This window comes from Hibiscus syriacus, unplaced genomic scaffold (genome assembly GCF_006381635.1).
Source record: "Hibiscus syriacus cultivar Baekdansim isolate YM2019G1 unplaced genomic scaffold, ASM638163v2 tig00110195_pilon, whole genome shotgun sequence".
Taxonomy (NCBI): domain Eukaryota; kingdom Viridiplantae; phylum Streptophyta; class Magnoliopsida; order Malvales; family Malvaceae; genus Hibiscus; species Hibiscus syriacus.
Genome location: NW_024062621.1, coordinates 403,936 through 428,777, shown reverse-complemented (window position 1 = coordinate 428,777; position 24,842 = coordinate 403,936). Strand labels below are relative to the sequence as shown.

Sequence of the window (24,842 nt, the reverse complement as noted above, 5' to 3'; positions counted from 1 at the left end):
TTACATAACCTGAGCTTCCTTTAAATTCCCCATAAATATATAGAAATAAATCTCATTATACCTAAAAATCACCCTTTCATAGCCCATGAATCCTTGGCGTTGGGTATGCAAATCATCAATGATGGCAGTGGCTAAGGTCTTGAGCAAGAACACCTTAAATCCGCTGTCGACCAGCTTCTGAAACAACCCGAGTACAGTAGGGATTGTCCAACACACTGCCTTCAATATCCATGCCTTAAAACCCCTAGGATCCTGAGGCTCACAAATTAAGATGAGAGTTGAATTAGTACAATTAGGAGAATTAAATGAATTATTAATACCCGTATTTCTTTCTCTGGTAGTATAATATATTTGAGATGCAGGTGTCATCAACATCAAGGATCCAAGCATCCATGCCATCTTCACCCACAACAAGTTCTGTAACGTAATTCTCTATTTGTTCCACGAAGTAGTTAACGTCCTGCTCGTATTGCTCTCTGATCATTTAAGTTTCGATGTGGTGAAGGCAATGAGCCGGGACGGCGTGCCATCCTCGGACATTGTTAGCCTCCACAGCTAGCTGGCAGGACAAGCACTCGTTCGATCTGTCAGCTGCCCACCTCGTTCTCCAGAAGGGCTTAGTGCCATTAGAGCAGGAACTTCACGAACACTTTCTTGTGAAATTTTGAGTTGTATGGATTAGATTGGTTAGGTCATAGACAGGAATAACATATTCATCTAGCTAACAAGCACTTAATACAGGCTCGACTACCAAGGCCTTGTCTGCCATGTGATATTTTGTGGTTACACACCCATATTATTTTTAAAAGTAAACTGGGTTGACTCTGGGTCTTGTGTTTGAGGCCAGTTTTCAGAAGTTTTAGTTCGGGAAGCAAAGTTTAATAAGGCGGACCAATAACGTGGAAATTCCCAAGAAGAAGAATTGAAGAAAACACAGGTTTTCCTATTATTATTTAATTGATAACTTAGATTTTTGTTAATAGTTTATGGAGAGTTAGTGGTTGAGAGACTAAAATTAAATGAACGGATAATGTAAGAGACTAAAATAACTTTATTTTATAAATATTTAAGAGATAATTATATTATTATCTCATGTCAAATCGAATTTTAATCTAATATGACCTCGTACTTAAAAAATACTCTACTCCGATTCGAACTCTTTTTTTTGAACAAAATCGGCCCTATAAAATTGAGTCTAATTAAATGGCAAATCTAATTATAGATGAAACAAGACATTACTTTTTATAATGTGTAAAAAAAATGGGTCATATAAAATTATTTTTCAAGTATAATGTGTATTACAGTATTTATTGAAAGTCGTATGGGATGTGGTACATCTTCAAGCTTCATGCATGCATTTTAATAGTGATTGATGATGACGCTTTAAAATTCGTCAAGTGATCAACGTCTTATAAAAATCGTTGTCTGTTATATGTAACTTCTAATAGATACTGCAACAAATATTCTATTTAAAAATACAATTTTTTTACACCTTAAATAAATATTTTTAACACGTTATTGGAGTAATTGTGTAGTATTTTTTTATTATTAATTGTAAGATAAATGTTTAAATGGTTATTGTTTACGTGGATCGGGTGACTCAAATAAGCCCGAGCCATCGCTCTTCTCACCATTTATATCCCAAGTCCCGCCCCGAAACCATCAAACCTCCCCCCAAGCTCAACTTCCTTTCCGCTTCCCCCAAGATCTCAGTACCAGCACAGGCCAAATCTGCTCACGCTCCTTCTATGCGCGTGCCATACCTTCTCCTTCTGTTCCACTTCCGTCAATTTCGCCCGCGCCGGTCCGCCCGATACCTCTCTGCCGGTCCCACCTTCAAGTTCTCAAACCAAAGCCCATAAGCAAGAAAATTAAATGAGGTCATTCTTGAATTCATAAGCTAAATAGATTTCTTCCTCGGCCATTTGATTTTTCTTCTTTTGATTTGATTTGTGTTATGTGATCTCTGGTTCTGCATCTTTTTTATGGCGTTTTTGGTATTCTGTTTTTATGGTGTATGGAACTGTGAAAAGAATACACTCAGGGACGCTGTGAATAGAGAACAACGATCGAGAGTTATTCTAGGGTTTAGTTTGTAAGCAGGAAAAGGGATAAAAGAATGAATTGAACTTCTGACTACTATTCATCTCCAATGTGTTCGTATTTATATACGCTTACAATCAATCAACTGCTATTAACAGAATTACAACAATCTTCAACGAACTGACTACTAATTCCCAACTTCCCTTCCACCGGTATTACAGTCAGCAGTTAAAATGGATGTAACCTTTTAGTTCACATATTTGGTTTCTGTTTTCTTTAATGTGTGAATTATAGAGTTTAACCTTTTTCCATTTATGGATGTTTTATTATAGTTCTTTTATTTGGCTATGTAATTTTGCAATTGAGCTCTGCAACTGATTCAGTTAAACCTTTTTTATTTCATTCTTATATGATTGAATTATATAGATTTTCATGTGGCACTGTAATTTTGCAGATGAGTTTTGCAACTGATTCCCCGGTACACTCGTCAAGCAGTGATGACTTTGCTGCATTGATTGATGCAGAGCTCGAAGCCTGTTCTTCCGATTCGTCCCCTGATGAACGAGGAAATGAAGAGGAAGAAGTTGGTCCCGATATCGATGATGATGACGAGGAGGAGGATGGAGATGACGACCTTAATGATCATCGGTACATTATTCTAGAAATATTGAACTTTTAATTTTGTTAGAGTTACTATCAAAGAAATCTGCAAAAAATGAAGAGTGGGTGCATTATTAGCTGTGTTTAAATGATTGCCATGGAAGCTTTCCTGTTTTATTATGTTATCCTACCAGTATCTGTATACTTTCTTGGTGTCACATGAAACTGTGCTAATTTTAAGACCCATGACCTTTTCAAAGGATACACACAGCATATGATTTTCCTTGGTTGAGTTTCTGTAAGTTTTTGTTTTGGGTTTTGGTTGAATTCTTTGTAGATAGATATCAGTTAACGTGTAGTCAAATTCCAGGAAAATAGTTAAAAATGTTTTTAGTTCTGTTCCTATTAATTTTAGAGCTACTACTGTGCTGAATTATGTGGACATTTGGTTGTTCTTTGGTGAAATTGAGGTTTGATTATTGTAGCATCTTATTGGATATATCATTTGAATTTTGAATTGAACCCCGCTGTGTTTATCCATTCTCTTTATAAAATTCACTGGTTAAACTAAAGGTCTTGCATAAATTTAATTCGCAGGAACAAAAGGTGCAAGACGAAGTTGGAAGACCAAGAAGAACCTCAACGGTCAACCTCTCAGGGTTTGATAGAAGAAAAGTTGGGTAAAGTTAATTTGGTTAGCTGCCCCTCTAGTTTATTTGAAACTTGGATCCCTTCCACTCCTCAAACTTCATCATAATTAACCATCTGGATACCTGCTCATAAATATCACAATTTAATAATGGCTTTTAGGATATACAGTAAAAGAACAATTTGGCTGGAACTGCCCTATTCTTAAGTTTAATTCTAATACTGTTGGTAAATGCCCAAATAGGACGTGTCTGTTTTAGATGGTTTGGCATACTGAAGCTTTCAAGGTTTTAAAACTTCATTTGGCTTTATTTGTTAAGCCATGGAAGCTGTTTTTATACTGCCGATGCATGCATTAACATATGCTTGCACTTTCTTAGTCTTTTCCCCTAGAAACTTTCATTAAGAACACATACTAGAAAAAAGGCTTTTGCACAAGGACTAATATTTGTCTAGAGATGTAAAAACATATGTCTAGGGATGAAATTGCATGTTGCCGCATGCACTTTGAATTTACTGTTAGAAAAGAAAACAGAAAAAGGTTTACAACTTTACATACATAAAATGTATCTATCCAGCAGTTAAGTTTAATTTTTGTTTACTGTTTTTCTTTCTTTACTAATTTCACATTTTGTACTTGCAGAGATATCTTTGAAGTAGGATTATTGTACACACCCTGGTTCATTTGGACAAATGTGCATCCTTTGTGGGCAAAGGGTGGATGATGAATCCGGTGTAACATTTGGTTACATACACAAGGTGAAATTTTCTCTCTTTTGCTTTGTAATTCCAAGCATTTATTTCAAATCATACAACTGAAAATAGCATTAGTAGTTGTGTTTTTATTCATTGCACTAGACTAAGATGTCTGAGCAACTGTACTTTGCAGGGTTTAAGGCTTGGTAATGATGAAATTGTTCGGTTACGCAGCACAGACATGAAAAATTTGTTACGTCATAAGAAGCTTTACTTAGTTCTTGATTTAGATCACACACTGCTTAATTCTACACAACTCAATCACCTAACATCTGAGGAAGAATATTTGAAGGCTCAATCTGATTTGCTTCAAGGTATGTTTTGTTAAACTGTTCAAGTCCTCCTGCCTTCCATGCTTTGGTAGTGTAATTTACCTTTTATGATTCAATTTTCTTTTTCAGGCCACTAGCTTTATAATGTTAGGTGTGTACTAGTGTTAGATATCTTGTGAAAGTAAGCTTTGCTTAATAGCTTGATTTGGCGAGTCTAAATATAAATCAACTAGGCCTACTACTGTTAAATATTTTGATATGTTTTGACTAACATTTTTTGTCTGTAAACCGCTGCATAATTTTTAATTCAAATTTCTAAAGTTATGTGAAATTCTCAAACGAAGAAACTGTAACATTGTGGTTATAATATGTGGATGAAGTTTATGTACCCTTATTTCAGATTAGAATCAGCATGAGTTTTATGGATGCATCAACTTTTAAGGAAATGATCAAATTCGATATTCTGGTGCTATTAATTGTGGTGATTGTAATTCTGAGGATTAAGCATCCTAAACTAGTAGTATCAAAAGCTTAAACCGAACAATGCAAAGATGACAAGAAATCCGACGCTTTACATTTGGAAAATAAACATTTATTAGTTTATCAGTATAATATTAATCTTGCAATCTGAAGAAATAAAAAGGAAATAGTAACTATAAGAACTCAACAGTTTGATAAAGTTATGTCGGCTATTCTGTGTGCACTTATGATGTGTGTTGCTTGAATTAATGAGTTTCAATTTTCGTATGTCATTACTCGGTAGTCGTACAACCCCCCATCTTTTATCTTCTCGCTCTACATACATACATATCATGTCATGGAGTTACTTTAATGGAGTTGCTCTCTTTGTACTCTATGGGATTCTGGGACAGATGTTTCAAAAGGAAGCCTCTTCATGTTGGAGTTTATGCATATGATGACAAAATTGAGGCCTTCTGTTCGTACATTTCTCAAAGAAGCAAGTGAAATGTTTGAGATGTACATTTATACAATGGGTGACCGACCCTATGCATTAGAAATGGCTAAATTGCTAGATCCCGAAAAAGAGTACTTCAGTGGTAGAGTGATTTCACGAGACGATGGCACCCAGAAACACCAAAAGGGTCTTGATGTGGTATTAGGGCAAGAAAGTGCTGTCGTGATCCTTGACGATACAGAAAACGTGAGTTTAACTTTTAACGAGCCGGCATTGGTATATAGTTTTACCTTGGAAGTATATGTCGATAAGTGGTAGATTATAATGTGTGAATTTTGCCATGTCTTCTTTCCTTTATTCCTTTTCTTTAACAAGAAAGTACATGAATTAGGAAAAATTACATGAGCATAGAGCAACTTCAGTTAAACACCAAAAAACGTTTGAATCTTTAGAAGATTGATGTATTTGTTGTCTTTTCTTGTTATAGGCATGGACGAAGCATAAAGACAATCTGATCCTGATGGAGAGATATCATTTCTTTGCTTCGAGTTGTCATCAATTCGGCTTCAATTGCAAGTCTCTTTCTCAGTTGAAGAGCAACGAAAGTGAGACCGAAGGAGCACTTGCTTCTGTTCTTAAAGTACTTCAACAAGTACACCATATTTTCTTCGATGTATGTAGCATTTCTCATGGATGTTAATTTCTTTTAAGTTGTGGCCACCTTTCAAGTTTTATCCAACTTCATTTAAATTTCTGGCAGGAACTTGATTCCGATCTTGCTAGCCGAGATGTGAGGCAGGTATGCTTTTTGTCATGACCTTGAGGTTTAATATATGCATATCGTATTTAGACTCGACTTGAGGCATCACATGAATATCTTTTGTTCCGGGGGATGGCCATAGTCAAATTCAACTTTGTGTTTTTCCTCCTTTGTGATTGCAGGTTCTGAAAACGGTTAGGAAGGAAGTGCTGAAAGATTGTAAGATTGTTTTCAGCCGTGTCTTCCCTACTAAGTTCCAGGCAGAGAATCATCTCTTGTGGAAGATGGCAGAGCCGTTGGGAGCCACATGCTCGACCGAAACCGATTCTTCTGTAACACATGTCATTTCAACAGATGCTGGAACAGAGAAGTCCCGTTGGGCGGTGAAAGAGGACAAATTTTTGGTTCATCCGCGGTGGATAGAAGCTGTGAATTTCTTTTGGCAGAAACCGTCTGAAGAAAATTTTCCGGTCAGCCAAACAAAGAATCAATGACCATCTTTTGATGTTTGTTTTATTTTTAGATTGACAGTTACATTGCCAGCTGAAATCGACCATATTTTCCTTTCAGCCAAACAAAAATTTTCCGGCTTGGAAGGATTCCTAACACTTTTTTGGTAGATTAAACTAGTTGTCTGATGATGTGACTTCAAGGTGAAATAGGTTGTCGCGAAATGCGTGAAAGAGTCATTTTGTTGGGAGATCAGGAGAGTGGAAGTATTTTATATGTACTTATTTTTATCTTCAATAAACTAGCTTTATTTTTCTTTGTTATTGTAAGCTTTTATGTTGGAATTATATTTGATACATCAGGAGTGCATAAATTTTAGGTTAAAATACGTCCTAAGTCAATTAATTATTAATTTTGTTATAAATGGTTCACTTTTACTAAAAGAAGTTATAATTTAGTTAATTATAAAATATTGATATAAAAATTTAGTGTATATCAATTTAACTTGGTGTAACAATAGTTTTAGTTATCAAAATTTATATTATATCAATTTAATTCGAATTTTATCTTTTTTTAGGATACTGTTTAGATAATATAATAAAAATCTTTTATCAATGTATATAGATGATGTTGTTACGCTAGATGAGCACGAATGAACATTGTTAATGATGAATATCATTAAATTAATTTATAAAATGTTAAATTATAAATTATTAAACATATAATTATAAATTAGTTAAAAAAATAAATGTAATTTAATTAAAATATAATATTTATAAAACATTAGTTTTAGGCATATTATATCATTGACCACGTAACTATTTACCTCTTTTACTTTAACCACTGATTTTTCAATTTTGTCAATTGGGTCACCTAACTATTTAAATCTTGTCAATCAAGCCATCTGTCGTTAAATATTAACGGAGGAGATGACGTGACAGTTAATAAAATTTATATAATTATATATTTAGTCCTTATTACTTACAGATTCTATTAATTTGGTTCTAACTTTTATTTAATTCAATAAATTTAATCCTTAATCCGATGGTGACATGTGTCATTGTGTAATTGATTTTTTAATATTTTTTATTTAGTAAATTTTTTATCTAATCAAATGGTGTCGCGTGCCACCAATTGAATGACTAGAAAATAAAATAAAATCAATAACCGTTGTTGGTGGGGTTTGAATATAGGACACAAGCCGAAAAACTAAACTCCCTAACCACTAAATTGGACCACTAAATATATCCAATATACAAAACATAATCTATATAATTTATAATATAGTTAATGGTAATAAATGACCTTATAAAGACTCAAACATTAAATAATTGAATAACATATATATATATATATATATTATAATTGATTAATAAATGAATATTTTTTTATTTATATTTTAAATCACACTTAATGTAAAAATTGAAATTAAATTAATAAATTGTCTTCGTTATTCTAATTTTATTGAACTGAAATGTATAATATCTTATATTTTAAAATATTATAACGTCGATCGGATTCTAATTTTATTTAACAACTCTATATTAAAATAGACTAATTCAATAAAATCAAGTTTCCCTTGGATTTTTCTTCAATTACATAATGAATAAATAATAAAATATAAAATTCTTACTTTAATGGGGATATAAACAAGTTAATGCATAAGTTAAAATGCTTACTACGATAAGCGTTCAACTATAAAGAAAATTCTAAGTCAACGAAGCTCTTCGTTATATTGTAATTATAATATATTTAAAATATTTTTATTTTTTCATTAAAATGATTTAAAATATAAATAAAATACATTTACATATTAATCAGTTATAATATTTGTGTGTATATATATCATATTATCGTATTATTTAATAATTCCATGTTGGAGTTCTTAATAGGTTATTTTCCCTTTTTTATTGCCATTAACTATATATATTATGTCGTGAAAGATTTTTCATTTGAATGGTATAGCCTAGTGGTTGGGGTATTCGCTTTCTCTTCTCGCGTTTTGGATTCAAATCTCACCAGCAACGGTTATTGATTCAATTTATTTTCTATTCATTCAATTGGTGACACGTGACACTATTTGATTGGATGGAAAATTTATTAAATTAAATAAAAATATTAAGAAAAAAATTCAATCACACAATGACACATGTTACCATTTATTTTAGGATTAAATTTATTGAATTTTTAAAAAGTTAGGACCAAATTAATATAATGTGTAAGTAATGAGGACTAAAAGTATAATTATACAAATTTTATTAACTGTCACGTCATCTCCTTCGATAATATTTAGTGGCAGGTGGCTTGATTGACAAGATTTAAATGGTTAGCTGACCCGATTGACAAAATTGCAAAAATCGGTGGTTAAAGTAAATGGGGTAAATAGTTAGGTGATCAATGATATAGTTTACCCTAAAAACTAATATTTTATAAATATTATATTTTAATTAAATTGCATTTAGATTTTTAACTAATTTATAATTATATGTTTAATACTTTATAATTTGACGTTTTATAAATTAATTTAATGGTGTTAATGATATTTTATAAATTAATTTAATGGTGTTCATCGTAAACAGTGTTCATTCACACTCGACGAACGCTGTATAATTTTTTATTAGTTAATTACATTGAGCAAGATTGACTTGCATCCGAGCAAAGTAATGCGACCATCTACTTGTGAATGATGACTTAAGATATGTTGTTGAATTTCTTATATTTATAATTTTTAAAATGATTTTTATATTTATATTTTGTTATTTTATCTTAAATTGTGGATTGTTAAGTTAGCATAATTGATTGTTACGTTAATATTGTAACCGACAACATTAGAAAAATGATAAAATTGATATAATTAAAGGATTTTAAAGGTAAAATTGATACGATTAAAAATTGAGATAAACCAACGAGTGTTTGTACAAATGGTTGAGATTAAGAAATTTGAGCTTGTAAGGCCAAGTTTGAATCCTACCGCCATCACTCTTTATAGATAATTTGTAAATTCTTATATAAATCCCAATTGAATATTTGGTATACCCTAACTCTGAACTGAATAGTCACCATTTACATAAACTTTTATGTAACAAAAAAATATAATTAGATCACCCCTAAGCCTAATTTTTAAAATATCTTAATATACATTTAGGATAAAATACACTACATGTCATTCAATTATTAATAAGAGTATAAATAGATCATTATAATTCAAAAAGTTTAAAACGAGTCACTTAACTAATTTGTTGTAACAAACATATCACTCTGTTGTTAAAAATGAGAGATATTTTGTAGTTAAAATCATATCACTTTATTTATCAATTACAATAATCAACTCATTCAGCTATAACTAAAAAATTAAATTTTATTACACGCTTAAAGGCCAGGTGACATATTTGTTACATAAAAAGAGTGATTTTTTGAAAATGATCCTCATTTATGAGGTTATTAATAATTGAATGACCTGTGATTAAATTTACTTTTTATAGTTTTTTAACGCGTTGATATTTGATTTTTACTTAAACGCACATTTTCGACCAATCGAACAACACGTGACATACTTTTCTTAGATAAAGCCATTAATTTTTAAAGCACGGAAGTTTAAACTTTTTTTTGCTATTATCGCAGCCGAGTCGGGGGGAAATGGCGGCAACAAGCGACGTTAACATGGATTCGATTCTTTCTAGTTTCGCTCAAATTTACGAGGTAAACCATTATGCTTCTCCATTTTCTAGTTTTTCATATTCTTTTATCTTAGGTTAGAGTAGTTTATAGGTGTTTTCCTTTTGTGCTTGCATCCTGAATCCTGATTCAAGGTTGAAAATGGAGTTATTACTTAAATTACGTGATGAAGCTTTTTGAATTCCCAACTAGACTTCAGCTTATCAAATGTCGTCGTTCGCAGTTCCTCGTTTCTGTGATGGATAAATTGAATGGAATTTACTTGCTTTTTTTAGCTTTGAATTATTCAGGATTTCAAGAGGAGAATCGAAGAGATCCAGTTACTGAAATCGAAATGGAATGCAGAAACAAAGAGAGTAGAGGCTCTTGAAATCACTTGTGACTCTCTAAAACAAGGTTGTTTCCTTGAATCTTTTTGATTTATTCAAGGTCAAGGATCATAACCTGAACAAGCTTTTCTCAACTGCTAGCTTCTCTTGCTTTTTAGTTACAACTTTGTTTTATAGGATCATAGGAAGAAAAGAAAAAGGTGTAGACGAGAAATAGAGGGAAAGAGAGAGATTGGGGGAAAAGTGTATATAAAACGAATTTTTCCTCTGATAACTTTTGGCAGTGATAGGAGTAGGAAGGAATTAGATGGTGTAAATTTGGAGGAAGAAATGTGTACACATTTTATGCCTGTAAATCTACTTCAGTAAGCGTAATTTAGGTTGAGATATCTAGTTTACCACCTGTTATTTCCATGTTAGATGAACGAGTCTGTCCTTTGACTGCAACTCAGATTGCTTGTAATGAATGTCGGAATTTTGTTATTGGTCCTTCCCTGGACTTTTCCTGGTGAGTTTGCAGGTACTGATTGCTATGGTTACACTGGTTTTTAGATTAGAATGAACTGAAGGGGCCTAGTGATATTCAACTTGGATGTTCTTAGTGTGAAGAGGATATTTTCCAAGAATGCTTTGTATAGCTCTTTTTTATTTTCTTCTAGAATTTCAGTGGAATTTTGCATGCCAAAGCTTAGATTGAACCTTTGTCCCCGTAAATGTAGATAATGTGCGACTTACAAAACTGTACACAGAATCCTTGAACAATTTTGCTGAGCAGGTGCACCATCCTTTTATGTACATATGATTTACAATTTAAGTACCTAAATTTAGTTGAAAGAAGTCGAAACAATATGAGGGTTTCAATTTTGTTGTGAGCTGAACGTAACCATATTAATTTTCTGAAACCAGCTTGAAAATCATGCTGAATGCAAGAGATTAAAAGATGGACTCCGGAGAAGGAATGATGAGTATCTGAGTAAAGAAGAGGTAAGTATCTTTGGGGTGCTGAACTCTTCTCTGATCCTAGCCAATAAGCTACTTCAATTTGTCTATGTGTGTTCTGTTTAAGCGATGTATGTGTGCCAATAAAATATAGTTGATTGAAAATATCTCCATAAAATGTTTCATGTTGAATTCCCACAATATTTTTGGGGATTTTGACAATGCCCACAAAGAAGCTAAAAATGTCTCCATAAAATAAGTTGCATGACAGTGAGAAGTTGAAATCTTGAAATTGATTAAGAAAGATCATGCAAAAGAAGTTGCGGATCTAGAGGCTGAGGTAAGGTAAGTTTTCAGTAAATTGCTCCATGTATTATGTTTTTGTGGCTATAAATATAATTTTGCCTTCTGTTAGAGGTCTTTTACTTGAAAAAGCTAAAAATGAAACAACCATAAATCAGCTTCGTGATGATTTAGCAACACATAAAGGCTATGCACAAGTGTTATCAAAGAAGCTGGATCAGCTACAGTGATCAGGAATCAAAATGCGAGGTCTTACGTTTAAAACTATTGAAGCATGTTCCAACCAGTTTGTGCCATGATATTGTAGATGCTAAATATACATTGACAGATCTTCTCGATATTTGGGACTTGAAAGATTGTCTGATGGTTGAACAAGAAGAGCAAAATGAGTTGATTAAAAAACTGCAGGAGGCTGAAAAGTAATGTGAGTTTGTGATTGCTTTTCAACATTCAAACAGTTCATATATCATTAGTTCTACTTGCTTGGACAGATGCTATTTACAACGTAAAATAAGATTCCTTTAATTTATTTAAGTAGAATCTGAACCAAAAAGAACAAGTCTCTGAGTGGGGTTTTGTTGAAATTCTCTATGTAGCCTAATTAAGCAAAACCCTTTCTGAACAGCAGTGACGGAGCTAAGAAAATTAAGCCCGGCCCCTCCCAATTTTTAGGTTTAAATTATTTCTTAGGTCCACGTTAACTTAAAATTAGATAAATTAAGCTTGGCCTCCATTTTTGGGTTTAAATTCTTCCTTTGTCCTTGTCAATTTTGAAATTAGTCAAATTAGACCCCAACCTCCCAATGTTTACATTTTAAATTCGTAGTTTAACAATTAGACCCTGAATTTCATTTTATTACTTTCTTAGTTGGCCTCTCCTGAGCTTTCATCCAGGATCCCTGTTGAACACTATGATGGGGGTTTCTATAAATCTTAGTGGAGTTTGAGTTAGCTGAACTCAGCTTCATTGCATTAGAAACTAGGATATTCTTGCATTTCTAAGAATTTCTGATATCCTTGCATGTAACGCCATTGATATAATTATAATGAGTTTGCTGCAGTATTGATCAGTAGAATGAAGCTTGGCGAACAACAAGATTCAGCTTCTAGTCGGCAAGTTGAAACGCTCAAGCTGAAGATTATGAAACTAGGAATGGAAAATGAGATCCTCAAAAGGAAACTTTCCTTAATGGAAGCATGTTAGAGGTGCAGTATCTCAAACTATGTCCCTCATGATTTGGAAACTGAGCTGTTACCATTCAATTTTATGCAAGTACGAGTTGACTGCAGTATTCTAAAAAATTTACAGGAGTACATATATGTAGTCAAACGTGAATGCTTCATTTTTCTTTTAAAACTTTTTAATGTGATACCATGGGAAATTTTGAAACGGGGAATAAGTATAGGGGTAATCTAATAGTTACCCTTATATACAATTTGGTTGAGAACTAGTTGGTGGAATGACAAAAAACCTGAATTGAGTTTTAGCAAATCTATAAAATAAAAGATAGAGAATGCTATTTTTTTTTTCTTAAATTATTCACACATTCAGATGATGAACAAAACTACCCACAACAAGTAACTTTATCTTTTTTTGTCTATTTTTTATTTTTATTTTTTTCTTGTATTTGAATGAGTCACACTGCTTTTTTCTTGTATAGAAATGACAAGTTCCATATGATTTATAATGTGTGTGTGTGTTATTGCATTACTAGAAGCATGGAGTTTATTAGCAAGGAACCAATACAAATCCCAATTAGTTTTTGTGTAAACTAGCTAGTGGCTCATGTTAAGTACGATCTGCTTCTTGTTTTGAATTTACTTTCTTAGTGGCTGAGAATTGTAGTACATGTGATATAATTTATTCAACACTGCTTATTTTCTATATATAGTCCACTGTGGAATTATTATTACTTGTACGGTTGTACCCAGAAAAACCCAAAGTACTCTGATGAATCCACAGCTTATTAGTGTCTCTTCCTTGGGCACCAGATGCCTACACAAGCTAGCCTTGGTTGTTTCACCTCCTGGACTTTCACCCTTCCCATCCCAACTGCACAAAAACGGCACCACAAGTTAATCATAACCGCCAACAAAGATTCAAAGGCTGAACTCCGTATTTAGTCTAGTTGATTCATACAACCACTTTGAGCAAATCAGATATTTCCGGTCTTGGTATTTGCGACTGTTTCCCTTTATTCTCGCATTGTAACCACATTCATACACAGTTACACACACATGCACGTGCACACACACACACACAAGCTGAAGATTAAACATGAATCATTAAAAGGATTTTGTATATTATAACTACTTACCGTTCAGGAGCTTGCTCTCGACCATGGTGATTATCAGAAGAAAAGATAAAAGCAAAAGGAAGTTAAAGAGAACCGATGCTTTGATGTTAAGTCTAGCCATTGATGATCCGCTGCTACCAGGTATTAACTCTTGTTATATTTATAGATTTTGGTTTGATTTCCTTTAGAGAGTATTGAAACCTATTTATAGGGGTTAAGTGCTACAAAAAAATAAAAAAAAATAGAAGTTGTCTCCATAGCACGGCGGGTCTTACAACTTAAGCTATAGGAATAATCGAAAATTAAAGAGAAAATAAGTAAATAAAGAGCGCTTACATTGCTTTCGACGTTTCATGTTTTACCATTATCACTTGGTTGGATTAGGAGTTATATCTGTGTTCCTAAGTTATTTAATTTCGGTTTAGATTTAGATTGTTTTAGAATTTCTTTTTATATATAGAACTTCATTCATATAAAAATCAATTTTGAAAGATTACTACTCCTAAATCTAAGTCTTTATGAATAATCGACATTATTTAAACAATTATGATAATTAACCTATCAATTAAAATAATTGATAATAAAGCTCAACTTAAAAAAATTACTTGAGATAAGACTATCCTATCAATTTGTACCATATAAAACAAAATCTCCTATTTTTGACTTACTAAAAAATTATATATAATCTTAAAAAATTCTCATATTTTTTACCGTTAACAGGTTAATTCATTTCCGTCACTGAAAATGATGTGACACTTTAAATGGGTGCCACATGGCATGCCCGTCACCCATTTTCGAAGTGCAACGTGATATTTTGTTAAGGGTTTTATGTTACCTTTCATAATCGAAATAGGTGTACTTGTTAACGGTATATAATATTATATATGAAATCAAAATTTTTAAAACATTGTGTATGAAACAGAAAATTATAAATACTTCATATATGAATGGAGTAATTAACCTTTAAATAAATAATAATAATAAAATTTAGATCTATAAATCAAATCATAAATCTATACAATAGAGGTTGGCAGTGGTCGAATCATTTGTTAGCGTTGATGAGAATGGTATGAACGTAGATGAGATGAGTTTAGGGGAAAAAAGTGAGGTCGAACAAAAAATTTGATAAAATTGAGAAGGAAGATGATGTGATGGAGGGTGTTGACAACAGTACGAAGGTCGTCAATTGTTACAGTTGATTAGAACTGTTTTCTAAAAATTTGAGATAAAAAGTAAAATGTTCTAAATTCTAATTTGTAATGTTAAACGTAACATATGAAATTAAGATATTATTACATTTACCAACAATAAGTTGGTATAGTGGGATGATGTATTAAATCCCTTAAGCAAGGTCACGAGTTTGAATCCTGAAGTTTGTGAATGAAACAAATTAGGTTGGAAGAGTCTCCCTCACCTCTGCATTACATGATATGGATTAGTAGGTCAATAAATTAGACATTAGTGATTAATTAAAAAAAATATTTTTAAATTCTCAAAAATTTATTTTTTAAGTTTAATATTTTTTTTTTATTTTGACCAACTTTTTTGGTGATTATATTTTTTATTTTTCTTTTTATGTTTAAGAGTATTATAATTTTAAATTCTTCTTTTATCTTTATTAATAAAATTCAATTCTCATTCTTAAAAAAAATTATGTAGAAGTATGCTACAATTGGATATTATTAGGTACAAACAATGCCATTAAATCATATATGCTTTATCCATTTTTATTTCCTTTCTTTTTGGTAGTTGAGACTCTTAATGAATCATCATTAATTCAAACTTTAACAGATGTAGGAAAACTATTATTAATTGGTTCAAAACAAATATTATTCTCTTTAGAGGTTTTGAATTCAAACAATTGTTTCTACAATATGTATGGTTATCAATTAATTAAGAAAATTTTAAACAAATATTATTTTATAATTATCATAAATTAAATAAAATGAAAGCAAAAAATTATTATCACATTTTTTTCTACTTGTTGGAAAAATATAGCAATCTATGCTTAAAAAATGTTTAACATTTAAAAATTTATATCCTTATCCTTCAACAATCAACACTAAAGTCAATTAAAGATTCTAAAAAAATAATAATCGTTAGAATTTTTAAATAAGATTAAAGAATTAAATTTTAAGATGAATTATAAAAGTATTTCTCATAATAAATTTTTATGATGTTGAATTTAGATTAAATTGTCCATGAACTAAATGTAATAATTATGAAAACTCTCTTATTAAACTCTATTGAACCTGTATCATTAATTATTTTCTTCAGATATATTGATGTGAATTTTTTCCAAATACATCTCTTCTAAGCATCGTCGAGTTAGTGATTTTTTTATTGGAGAGAATGTTTTTAAGAAGAGTAATGTATATAAATGATCACTAAATCATAATAAAATGATTTATGATTATTAAAGTTTTAAAAATTATAAAATGATCATTAAACATTTTAAATGGTTATAAAATGGTTATTAAATTTTATTAAATTATTATAAAATAACTTAACAAACTATTGTAAAATGATCTTTAAACTTATTAATATTTATCACTATTTCATAACGTGCAGTGATTAATTTATAATAATTTGATAAATTTAGTTAAAATTTTATAATAAATTATAATGATAAAAAAACCATTTCATCATAGTTTATTGACCATTTGTGTCTTATCCTTAAAAAAATACAAATCGATATTTAAAAATGAAATTAATGGTGTTAAGCTGTTTAGATTAAGTTATTTTTAAAAAAAGAAACTATTTAGGTTAATCAATGATATCATAACAATAGAGGATTGAATTGTGTAAAATTAAAATCCAAAGACTATATATTAAAATTGAGTATACAATATTAATCAAAACCAAAATTTGACCAAATTTCTGGATTAACTCAGACACTACGCGACCCGACCAGGTTTTATTTTAACAATCTAATAATCTATGCGACCGAATCGAGATATTGGAATAGTTATCTGATCTCCTATTGGTAAAGTTGGAAAGCAGCAGCAACATCTAGAAAGGCAACCGAGGAACCTGAATCGATTTACAGACAGAGCTGAGAAAGTAAGATCACACATCTCCTCCTTCGTTTTTCCCATTTTCTCTTGCTTGAACTAGTCTATTGATGGACTCTGAAACAACCCACTTCCTTTTTCTTTTCCTTTTTCATGCATTTAAGTGATTAGGATTTGAGAAGTATTGGGTATTTTAGATCTGGGGTTTTCGTTTTGTGCATGATCTGGGTTGAAGAAGGATCTTTTTGATGAATTTTGTGACGGGCTCTTGAAATTTTAATAGAAAATTCTGGGTTTTGATGCTTTGATTGAATAAAGTGCAAAAGATAGGGAAGTTGAAGGAGATTTGTAGATATGGGGAAGCTATTAATTTATGAGATATTGGAGAAACCAGCTACGAGTTGTGTAATAGGAATTTGTAGTGTAATCTGGTTTTACATACAGAAGAAGAACATTGGATATCAGCATGTCGGTTTAAGTTACGAAACAGCCGTCGAAGGCCACCATTGGAGGGTGATTACTTCAGCTTTCTCGCATATAAGTGTTATTCATCTTGTTTTCAATATGAGTGCCCTCTGGAGTCTTGGTGTTGTGGAACAATTAGGGCATTTGGGTCTTGGAGTTGCTTATTATCTTCAGTATACTCTTGTTTTGGTTGTATTATCGGGTTTGCTCGTGTTGGGAATGTACCATGTCTTGATTCAACGCTTTAAGATCGAGTATTTCAGGCGAGTGACCGCTGTTGGGTATTCTTGTGTCGTTTTCGGCTGGATGACGATTTTGTCCGTCAAGCAACCTTCATCGAAGCTGGATCTTTTTGGATTCGTTTCGCTTCCTATTAGTTTTGCACCTTTCGAGTCGTTGATTTTCACTTCGATCATCGTCCCACAAGCGAGTTTCCTGGGACATTTATCTGGAATCATTGTAGGGTATGCTATAGCTTGGGGTTTGATTCATGGGATGACTAATTATTGGGCGGTTTCCATGCTGGGATGGATTGCTCTGGTTTTTGTTTTCAGTTTGAAGCGTTCCGGTGCATATGATTTCAACTTTCTCGAGATCGAATCTGTTACCGATCCTTCCTTGCCTTCTGTTCGGTTTATTGGAAATGGTAGAACATTGCAGAGCACCATTCCACTTGGAGGCATCGAACTGGTCTAGTTCATTTCCAAAGATGTTGCCATTGTATCTACAGCGTAGTCCCGATTATCGAGTCATCCTTTAACAATGCTTAGTGATTCACTCTCTGGGGTTCAGCGGTTTAATTCCAGAGTTGGAACAACCGGGACATTCTTGGTCATTAGATGTTTTTGACTGATCAATTGCTTCACTCGGCTGTAATCGGACAAGTTTTCAGGTCTGGTTTTAAACTTCATAAATTTATTTTCTTCTAAGTGTGGTATAGCAATCCACAGATCATTGCGCACTTAATGCATCATTATTGAATTACTTGATGAATAAAAGAAATGTATTTCCATAAATTGTGCTTTTTTAGATTCAGTTTAATTCTAGAGTTTCGCCGGTGCGAGTCTTGGATACGGAGATACGGGAATGTATCCGATACGAGTATGTGTCCGACATGTGTATGATGTCTCGTGTATGTGAAGCATCGTTGGAGGTCTTATGTTACCATACCTAGGGCGTTAATGAAACAATAGTGTTCGTAAATTATTCGAATGCGATTCAGGAAAAAACTTGAATGTTACTTGGTCATTTTCGAGTTGCAAGCTCGAATTCGAGTATCTTAATATTTGACTGGAGCAACTCCCATGCCTAATTGAGCTTTGCTGTCAAAATAAGAAGCCCAGGCAGAAATTCAAGCTCACATGCTTAATCAAGTTGTATTTCGAATGGTTCAATTTTATTTCGATACGAATTAAATTTCAAACATCGAATTTGAACTTCTCAATATCTAAATTGAATTCAAAAAAAAGATAATCTAAATTTGTATTTGTATAGGAAACGAGTGTCAAATTATTTGAATAAATTACAAGGTCTCCATCTTCTACCTTGAAGGTTTACGCTTTTCGAGCGTCTTCCCCTTGAAGTCTACATGGTAGAGCTTTTCCATTAGAGTGGGTAATTGTTGGAACATCTTGTAATATAATCAGCAATTAAATAACACATTTTCTTTTACGTTCATCTGAATTTTCATACTGAAAAAATAATTTATTCTTTTGAATCAGTATTTTAACTAATTTTTTGAATCAATTAATTTTATCCATTAAATCTTATGACACATTATAGCTGTCACATGACATTTACATATTTACTTAAAAAATGAAATTTAAAAAAATCTAAAAGAATTATTCTCATTGTCCCACTAGAATGGTTTCTAAAAAAATTATTCTCATTGCCCTACTAGAATTAGCAGCAACTCTAACTTTATCTTCTTAATTAAAATTAATTATTGATAGAATATATATATTTTTTTAAAAATCTTATCAATTAATGTTTAAATATAGATTCTTAAAAAAATTAATTATTTAAAATAATTATTATCAAAATTTAAAAAATTATCATAAAAATCAATATATGAAAATTTTAGTAGAAAAGATGGTGTAATGTTTTTAAAATTATCATGCGACAACACTAACATGACATAAGAAATCAACCGGTGAAAAAATAAAATTTAAATATTAATATCGATTGAATCATAAGTAAATGAGATTTTCTAGTATATAAGCTTAATTGAATGCAAAAACAATAATATATTGATCATTTTCCAAAAGCTCGATTAAACCATTTATTTTAAATCTTACCTAGCTTAAATTTGGGGTTTAATTTTCTTGATTTACAGCCCGATCTATATTCTTGGGTTTAGGACTTGCTTTCCAACCAGGAAACGAACATTATCACTTAGAACCCGACAAGAACAAGTGCTATATACATATATATACAGACAATGAATCAGATCAACAACAATGTTGGATGTTCATCCATCAACAAATTTTTTTCATGTTGAAGCAATCTTCAGTACCCCACGGATATCAATTTCGTCCCACCATTCACGATATATTCTTCATGTTTCTTATACCAGTAGTCCTCAAAGGAGATCCTCTGCCTCCTTTTATCGACGTCAAGATCTACGGAAAAAACAAGGAGCCTTGGAATGTTTTCGATACACAATCCAGATGGCCGTTTTGGGTTTTTACCAAGTTGAGGAAGAAGAGTAAATCAAGAATCGATCGGACTGAGGGTTCAGGTTGTTGGCTTGCTCGAAGCACGAAGGAAGTTTTGGACAAAAAGGGTCGGGTTTTGGGGATTCATAAGTACTTCACTTTTACTACCAAGAATGATCAGACGACAAACAAAGATAATGGGCATTGGGTTATGCATGAGTTTTCTTTAAAACGCAAGGATTTGAATGATCGGGTTATTTGCAAGATAAAGAATAAAGATGCAAAGAAGAGTAACGATGAAGAGATGAGTTCAGTTCTAGAGATTTCAAATTCGGATGACGACTCCAATGGTCAGATCAGAGACATATATGCTATGGATTTGGATCTAAACCTACACCCGAAGCCAAACGATGAAGAGAAGCCAAAAAACGGTTCAAAATACGATGTTTGCAAGATACAAAACAACAATGATGCGGATTCAAATGATGAAGAGACGGGAATCATTTCGCAGTTTTCTCTAAATCGTGAAGATTCAAACGGCGACGATGACGTTAGTTACAAGCAAAGAAACAAAGATGTTGCATGTTCGGATCCTAAACCAAAGAGTGCTTCTGCCAATCAGAACCCAACCGAAGATAATTGTGATGAACCTAACCCACAAAATCCCAAGCGAATTGAAGATACCAGCAGTCCCCATTTAGAAAGACAAGGATCAAGTATTACTAACGATTCTCCTTGGCAGATTCTAAGAATGTTTATCGACGAAGCAGACGAAGTAGATCATGAAATCTTATTGAAAGGGCTTGACTGGACTTCTAAGGATCTGGGTTAAACACCCGAACTTCGTAGAACTATTCAATTTAGTCATTTTTTGTTTAATTTTCAAACTCCACTATATAATCCATTAGGCATCCAACGATGTTGGCAGACAAGATTATATTCCTGGATCACAAGCAGAATCTAGATGCAAACTTTTTACCTTAGTTCTTTTCACGACATAGAATGCAATGCGAGAGAATAAAACTCACATGATCTATGTTTCTCAGACTATAGTCGTGCCCAATATATGTTCGGGCATTAGTATGAAGATACGACTCCAAAAAGAAAGTGACAAGCTCGAATCTGAATAACATAGCACATGACAAGCTCATACCAATCTTATGGCCTCAACTCAGCCAATCAAGATAAGTGATAAAAGCAACGAAATGGATATAAATCGGAGGATTTTCAGAAACGGATATAAATCGGTCGATTTTCAGAAACGGTAAACTATACCAGATGATATTATATATAAATCTTAGGCCAATCTCCAGCTAGAATTAAATATAACAACCTAGAAATAGAAGGAAAGGAAATATATGTCCCATCTAAAAATATATAATGCCCATAAATACCTGGTCTTATGGGCATATATAACTCATCAATCCTTTGATGCTGTCGAGCTGACATCAGATGAAGCATCTATGTGATTGGGGGATGCCATGGAACCTCTAACTCCCGTGTCCCCCGTCTGATGTTGTGGCTGATCATGTTGTTGGTGTAGTTGATGCGGCTGGAATGGATGCAGATGTTTCTGCGATTGAATCTGAAGTTGCTGAAACTGCTGTGCAGTTAGGAGGGTATGCATAGCCTGATTATTTGAGTAGTACTGTTGATTAGCTCCGAACGATGCATAGTTCATCATTGGTCCACCATTCGGCATAGGTTGGCCAGTCATTACTTTCAGGTGCTGGATTTCCTCTTTCAGTGCATCGTTTAATGCTATCAAACAACAGAAACAAAGATAAATCCATCAATATAGGAAACAGTGGAATTAGCTCAATCATAACTTTGGTGTTCATAATAGAACAGGAAGCATTTATATTCATAACTGATACGCAAAGCCGAAAGTTGGAAAAACCTAGATCGAGAGCCACTCAATAACATAGGAATAATAAATTTCATTTATGTTCTGAGCCATGTAATCAATTGCATACAGGAGTTTATAGTCTAGCCAAGAAAGAATGGTGTTGAACTTGACCAGTGTTTTCAAAAAATATTTTGAAGAGGTGCTCACCATCTTGCAAATGAACCTGTTGCTCCATTGTTTGCAACCGCAGTTTCAACTCACTATTTTCAGCCGTCATACCATTGGTGTCTCTCTGCTCATAAGTTACCAGATAAGAATCAGATGAATCATTAAATATAAATAAATTAAAATAACACAATAAAATAAAATAAAATGAAAACAAAAGGACGTGAAGGCCTGCTATATTTCACAACATTTAGATCGCACACAAGGAGAGAGTGCTGAGCTGATGAAACTACCTGTAATAGAGCCAGCTGGGCAGAGAGTGATGTTGCTTCTGTTTGCAACGTCTGCACTTTCCGTTCAAGCTCAGCTATATATCGCATCTTTCTTTCCTTTGACCTAGCAGCAGACTGCCTATTTGCCCAGATTCTGTTACAAAGAAAAGAAGAGACAAGGTGGCATCAAATTCGGAAAAAATAAATATATCAGGGCAACAATATTCATCTCTGTTCTGGAAAAGATGAAAATCCAAAGAAGATCCTCTGAATGGGAAGAAAAGGGGACTGAGGAGAATTATCGAGACGCAAACACAGATGGATAGAAAACTAGCTATAGCTTTGGCAACTGCCCTAGTTTCAAGCTAGCCTCAAATTAAAACCAAGTTACATGATCTCTCAGTAAACATATCTTTATGGAACTGAGTACTGACCTTAACCTGACAGAAAAAGGCTTAAAGGTAGGGTTTAAACTAAGAAAAAAATAATCTCATCACACAGAGCATACTGGGAAAGGCTTAATGATGGGATTTAAGCTAGAAGAGAAAATAACGTCGTCACATGGGGAACGTTATGAAAACTTGATGCTTTGGGGTGTGAGCTAAAAAATAACATCACATGGAGCGCGTTGCGAAGACTTCATGCTTTGGGGTTTGAGCTAAAAAAACTAACATCACGTGGAGAGCGTTGCAAAGGCTTAATGCTCTGGGGTTTAAGCTAAAAAAAAATTAACATCACGTGGGGGGGCGTTGCAAAGGTTTAATGTTGGGACTTAAGCAAAGAAAAATTAACAACACTGGGTGGACCAAGTTGCAAAAGGCTTACCGCTGGGATTTAAGTTAACAAATTAACATCACACAACAACGTTGCGAAATGCTTAATGCTGGGGATTAAGCTAAGAAAAAACTAATGTCAAATGGACACATTAGGAAAGCCTCTTAATGTTGGGATTTAAGCCAAGAGAAAAACTAACATAACGTGAGAACGTTGTGTGATTGATTCTTTCAATAACAAGTATCACATCCCTATAATTCTATCTTCGGCCATGAGTTTGATCACACTTCATTCTAAAATATAATCACCAAGCTCATAAAACGGAATCGTGCTTCATTAAAACAATTATCATAGTAAAAAGACAAAGAGCTAATCCCAGTCAATTTAATATCAAAAAGCACAAACCTTCCTTCTAAAACATTAATCTTTTAACTAAATTCATAATTATAGACTCTGAAAATAAATCCAATTCAATCAATTGAGCACATACGATACAAGAATTTGAAGTGAAATAGAAATAAAAAAGGATACCTCTTAGCACGCTTAGGATCAATAAGGGCAAGCTCAGCAAGCTTAGCAGCCGACATAGCTTTCTTAGAATCAGCAGGAGAAACTTCTTCCGAACCGGACATAAGCATTTCAGGTTTAATACTGGTCGACCCATCCATCGACTGGCTATGTTGGTGCCTAACTCTAGGCTTCTCAGAAGATCCAACAGTAACACTCGCGTTTTCACCATTCATCCCCGTCCCAGCTCCGGAAGCCACCGGAGAAGTAGCCGGAGCACCAGTGGCGGACGACGACTTGCCGACCTGAAAAGTCGAGGTTGCAGAAGAAGAATTTAACTTATCCATATCAAGATACATAGAGAATAAATCCTCCTCCGTGTCGTCGGAATAAGATGGCCCATCGGCTGCCCCGACAACTCCGAGATCACTATCGAAGCTAATATCATCGGGAAGAGTAAGGATTTCGGAATGGGCACGACGGTGACCTAAGGTCTTCGGCGGATTATCAGGCATTTTGCTAATATCGTGACTGAAACGATTCGAATCCGAACTTTGACCGAATGAGTTCAAAGCATTTCCTGCAGACAAAAACCCCGAATACCGACCGGACGGCGGCGGTAAGCCTGGAGATTTATCTTTCTCCATTCTAGCAAAAAAGAAAAGAAAAAGAGAACTAAATTTTGAAGTTAAACCCAAGCAGAAATCAAAACCCTAAGCAGAGTAAAGATCTGCAAACTAGACAATGCGGTATTAAAAACAAACGGTAAACGATAAATTACAAAGAAATTAACCCAAAAAATCGAGAGCTTGGTGACGAAAAATAAAGACAACAACAGCAGTAGTCAAAGTAGATTTTCCCGAGAAAATGATGGTTATTTTCAGGGACGAGACAATCTAAGAGTAGATCTTGAGATTAAATAGGAGAATAAATGGAATGAAATCAAATCATTTCATAGAAGGAAGGAAATAAGAGGGAATTCATTACAGTGTGTTCTGTAGATAGATTGGAGATTATGAGATCTGAAGACATTATTTTCTACTCGTTTTCGTTTTCTGTCATCTTTATATATATTAATTTTATGTTATTTTAGTATATTTCTAAAAATTACAAAATAATGATTAATATGTTGTAAGTTTAAGATAGTATTT

The 24,842-nt window shown here is 33.0% G+C and overlaps 2 protein-coding genes and 3 pseudogenes across 2 annotated transcripts; 3 read left to right on the top strand and 2 right to left on the bottom strand.

Moving 5' to 3' along the window:
* LOC120218032 lies at positions 1-9,118 on the bottom strand (annotated as a pseudogene).
* LOC120218153 lies at positions 1,652-6,700 on the top strand (annotated as a pseudogene).
* A 963-nt stretch (positions 9,119-10,081) lies between the features above and the next one.
* Positions 10,082-13,042, top strand: LOC120218156 (annotated as a pseudogene).
* A 3,917-nt stretch (positions 13,043-16,959) lies between these two features.
* LOC120218155 (RHOMBOID-like protein 13) lies at positions 16,960-18,430 on the top strand. Its single transcript, XM_039215120.1, has one exon. It carries the CDS (start codon positions 17,357-17,359, stop codon positions 18,161-18,163), a length of 807 nt encoding a protein of 268 aa, XP_039071051.1. The 5' UTR covers positions 16,960-17,356; the 3' UTR covers positions 18,164-18,430.
* A 2,947-nt stretch (positions 18,431-21,377) lies between these two features.
* Positions 21,378-24,426, bottom strand: LOC120218152 (probable transcription factor PosF21). Its single transcript, XM_039215119.1, has 4 exons — positions 23,716-24,426; positions 22,432-22,564; positions 22,181-22,265; positions 21,378-21,885 (listed from the first exon to the last, which is right to left on the bottom strand). Exons 1-4 carry the CDS (start codon positions 24,336-24,338, stop codon positions 21,545-21,547), a joined length of 1,182 nt encoding a protein of 393 aa, XP_039071050.1. The 5' UTR covers positions 24,339-24,426; the 3' UTR covers positions 21,378-21,544.
* Between the last annotated feature and the right edge of the window lie 416 nt (positions 24,427-24,842).

Coding starts and splice junctions, on each gene's coding strand:
- LOC120218155 (XM_039215120.1), top strand. CDS start 17,357: ATGGGGAAGCTATTAATTTATGAGATATTGGAGAAACCAGCTACGAGT.
- LOC120218152 (XM_039215119.1), bottom strand. CDS start 24,338: ATGGAGAAAGATAAATCTCCAGGCTTACCGCCGCCGTCCGGTCGGTAT. Junction 22,266..22,431: donor CCCAGCTGGCTCTATTACAG/GTAGTTTCATCA, acceptor ACTTATGAGCAG/AGAGACACCAATGGTATGAC. Junction 21,886..22,180: donor ACAGGTTCATTTGCAAGATG/GTGAGCACCTCT, acceptor GTTGTTTGATAG/CATTAAACGATGCACTGAAA.